At 52.8% G+C, this 4,068-nt stretch overlaps 1 protein-coding gene across 1 annotated transcript in view; it reads left to right on the top strand.

The window, feature by feature from the left end:
- The window catches only part of LOC113206595 (homeotic protein labial-like), a 25,030-nt gene extending 21,838 nt beyond the window's left edge, over positions 1-3,192 (top strand). Inside the window, exon 3 of the mRNA XM_052270465.1 lies at positions 1,007-3,192. Coding sequence (XP_052126425.1) covers positions 1,007-1,551 — 545 coding nt within the window. The 3' untranslated portion in view covers positions 1,552-3,192. The remainder of the gene's footprint in view (positions 1-1,006) is intronic.
- The last annotated feature ends 876 nt before the right edge of the window (positions 3,193-4,068 follow it).

Below are 4,068 nucleotides of genomic sequence, written 5' to 3'. Positions count from 1 at the left end.
CACCCCCGCCCGCCCCCACTCGATCCCCGCTCCCTTTCCCCTCCTCGAAAAGGCTCCTGGCCGAGCGCGTGATAGCGATCGCAGAAGGGAGTCAGTCAGGCCAGGCCGGTCCGGCCCGGTCCCGTCCCGTCCCGCCGCGGCCGGGCCGGTCAGACAGCCGTCAAGATGTTCAGATACGCTCCGCGTGGCGCTGCCCGTGGCGCTGCCTGTGGCGCTGCCCGGTGGCGCTGCAGGCCGGCACGCACTCCAACGCCACCCCCGGGCCGGGCCGGGCCCCCGCGCGCCCCGCGACTGGAGTGACGAGAGCTGGCCGTGCCTCTGATTCCTTTTCGAAATCATTAACTCACCCCCACCCCCTCACCCTAGACGTACCATTACCCTCTGTACAGCGCTCTCCGCTTCCTACCCCCGACCCCCTCGACCCCTTGGGCGACACTAAGCCCCAGCTAAGGCCCTGACGAGTACTTTTGTCGAAAAGTCGGGGTTTCTTAATAACTACACCTAAATTCACTTTGCCACCCCCTCGGTGCGGCCCGCTTGATCCGCCCCACACGAATACTCGCGCGTGGTGGACACGTGGCTCTGCGTGACCGCGGCCGCAAAGCGAAGAGTCATTCCCACACGGCCTCAGGGCGGCCACTCCAACTCCACCCGGGGTTTAGAGAGGGAGCGCGGCTAAAACAAACGCGTGTCGGAGGTGCGCGGAGGTGGCGGGGCGGGGCGGGGCGGGGCGGGGTGATGGAGGTAGGGGAGGGGATCCGCGTTGATCCCCGTGCAGGGGAGCGTAGCAGGACAGGCTGGGGGACGCGCCCGATCTGTCTTGCCTTGCGAACGTCTAACAAATTTCGGACCGACTTTGGGACTCGGACGTCTCGGAGCCCCGTCCTGTCTCTTGGCTGGGTGGATATCCTCTTGCTGTGTGGCCAGCCAAGGGTGCGGCGGCGACGCGTCTGTCGCAGGTATAGTGACCCCAACTAAACATGAACCGCTTTTGCTTCTGTTGCAGTTCCCAAGGCGGCGGCCGAGGCGCTCCGGGAGCTGGGCTGCGGAGGCGCGGGCAGCGTGGGCGTCGGCTTCGCGGGCGTGGGCGGCGCGTCGCTGCCCGCGGGCGCGTCCGCCGGCGGCGTGGGCGTGGGGCCGGCGCTGTCACTCAGCCCGTCGGCGAGCTGCCCGGCCGCGGCGCTGCTCGCCAACTCGGGCCGCACCAACTTCACCAACAAGCAGCTCACCGAGCTGGAGAAGGAGTTCCACTTCAACAAGTACCTGACGCGTGCGCGCCGCATCGAGATCGCCTCCGCGCTGCAGCTCAACGAGACCCAGGTCAAGATCTGGTTCCAGAACCGCCGCATGAAGCAGAAGAAGCGGCTCAAGGAGGGCCTGGTGCCGCCGGACATCGGGTCGTCGTCGGCGGCGGGGGCGTCGGCGGGCAGCGGCGGCAGCTCGGCGTCCTCCCCCACCGCGGGCCACGCGTCCGCCGGCGGCGGCGACGACAGCCAGGATGGCCAGGGCTCGCTGAGCCTGGGCCCGGGGCTGCCGAGCCCGCCCCTGTAACGCAGCGGCAGCAGCAGTGGACAAGGGACTTCGTGAGCGGAGCCCTCACCCTGACCCGTCGTCGTGGCGGTGTGATAGAGTCGTCAGTCGATGGAACTCTCGTGAAATGTATGGGTGTCCCGCGACAGTGAAATAGACACCTTTTGGGTGTCAAGGCAGTGGAGGTATAGAGACGCAGCTCGGATGCCGATTAGATACTCGCAGATATGTCTCTCTTGTGGTGCTATAGCAAAGGTAATATGTGATGTCGGCATATTGTTATTCATAGTCCCCCCTATCTCTTTGTGTTCACGGAAAAAAAATCAATTTGCAATCGCAACTGAGAATTTGTTGCCAGAACTGATATTTCAGTAATTAAATGACGACTTATTTCTTTATCTGATCAAACTAATGTCTCACGAGCCACATCCAAAAATTTAGTCGTATAGCGATCAAAAATCTCTGCTAACACGACTTTTTCTTTTTGGTCGTAGCATCTATCCAAGTTTGCTTCCTCGCCTTGTGCATTGTCTTCTACGACAATATTTTTGGATGTCATGACTAATTGTTGGTTGCCATGACTGATTTATCTTGTTACTTAATTGCTGATTTTTGATATCACAAAAACTGAGTCATCTTTTCCGTGTTCTTAAACTCGCAGCCGGCGGTCCTCTAGTCTGCTTCGGCAAAGTGTATATCCTGAGCCGGCTGTGTCTTTTTAATTATACGTTTTTCGAGACAAGTCATACCAGTATTTAAGGTGCATTTAGTAAAGTAATATACTGGAATAACATTGCCACTCCCATCTCATAAAGCTACGTCCTTATCATCATTACAAGATAATACTTGTAAATCTTGTACAGCTTTTCTTTCGGTTGTGATATATTTACGCAGTGGCGATTAGTTTCAATTTAGTATTTAAATCTCTATTTCATGAAAAGCATAGTTACTAGCTTTAATTTTTGCGTTTCGAATGATCCTCGTGTAAGCTTTTGTTAAGTATTTATTTTAATCATACTGTATAAGATCCCAGTGACTCCTGTATACTTCTTGTTTTTATATTGTCTTTAAGTCATTCAGCAGCAATGAGATATGCGGAATTGTGGTTTTCGATAAGGAATTGGTCGTAAAACCACCGTAGGGTGGCCACGCAATTCAAATTCCCCGACATTTTTTTCTTACCTTCCCCTGACCGTTTGACGCGATTTCTGTGACTTTTTGCGGTATTTTTTAAATTGAACTTTTCGTCTCCTCCAAAATTGAAAATGCCACCAAAATCACGAGCTCAAAAACAAGAATTTGAAGCAAACTCCTGTCGTTTTACCTTCAAGCTCCAGGACTTTTCCTATGACTTTCCTGGCCATTATTTCTCCCTGACTTTTCTATGAACTCCTTGTTGCGTCGCCAGCTTAAAAAACGCATTTGTTTTTTTGTTTTGTTTTTTTTTTTTTTGTCAAATTTTCCTCTTGAAATTAAGAAGCGATCACTCTTCCGCATATTATTTTCTGAAAACTACCCCATAGACCAGCATTGACGAATGTTCTCATTAATGTTAGGTTTAGCAATTGTCGAAACGTGAGCGTTATCAGCGGCGTTGCATTCAACTTCATTGTAAAATACACCGATGTACAAATCAAAAATAAAAGTCAAGGCAAAAACTGACGACCATGACGACCAGATAATTACTCATACACCCCTCTTGCACCAATAGAAGGGAAAACAATTTTTTACACACTAAAATCTTTTGAACTTTTTCGTTCAACGGCGACAGCACACATCAGATGGGCGGCTTGAGTGCACCCGCCACCACAGCAAGGTGCCAGGCACCGCTACCGCCTCGCCTGAGCCATAGAGGCGAGATACGAGTCGACGCTCCAGGGGACGAGTCATCTACGCTGACGCTGACTGCTAAAAAAAAATTAGTGTAAAGAAATAGTTTTTTTTTGTTCACATTACATACACCTATTTGTGCGTTTAGAAGTGCTGGGAACAACGTAGCAAAATATGGCGATAACTTTTTTCGGGTTCCCCTAGTGAGAGGTCGGACGGGACTTGGTCGCTGGGAAAGCGACATTTTGGACCACAGCGACTCGTAAGTTTGTTTCATAGAAACACTGTTGGTAAGGGAAAGTCATAGAGCCACTTTTTTCGATTCCGAATGACAACGCATGTGGCGCGTCGTGTAGGCCTTCCCGCCAAGTGTCTGTGAGGAGATGGTGGCCTACCATCAGCGCCTGAGCGGCGGCGATACCAATGTGGTCACAAATGGGGCAACATACGATGTCCGACGCCACTAGCCACACGCCCCTTTTGTAGTTAAACAGTTGTAGCTACAGACAGTCGACATGACCACATGCAGCTTCATCCGAACCAAAATTGTCGGCCCTAAGATCAACTCCCGGGCGGGGCAAATTTTTTCTTGGTCGCTTTTTGTCTCCCGTTAGGCATGACCGAGCTTAGACCTCGGGCCCGTAGGAGCAAGCTGGTAGCCGAGCGTGTTAAAGCGTGATCGTTGGCAGATCGTGCGGGAGGTCGTTG

The sequence above is a fragment of the Frankliniella occidentalis genome, unplaced genomic scaffold (genome assembly GCF_000697945.3).
Source record: "Frankliniella occidentalis isolate FOCC.00 unplaced genomic scaffold, Focc_3.1 Scaffold124, whole genome shotgun sequence".
In the NCBI taxonomy this organism is placed as follows: domain Eukaryota; kingdom Metazoa; phylum Arthropoda; class Insecta; order Thysanoptera; family Thripidae; genus Frankliniella; species Frankliniella occidentalis.
The sequence above is the reverse complement of the archived record's forward strand: the minus strand, read 5'-3'. Positions and strand labels throughout refer to the sequence as shown.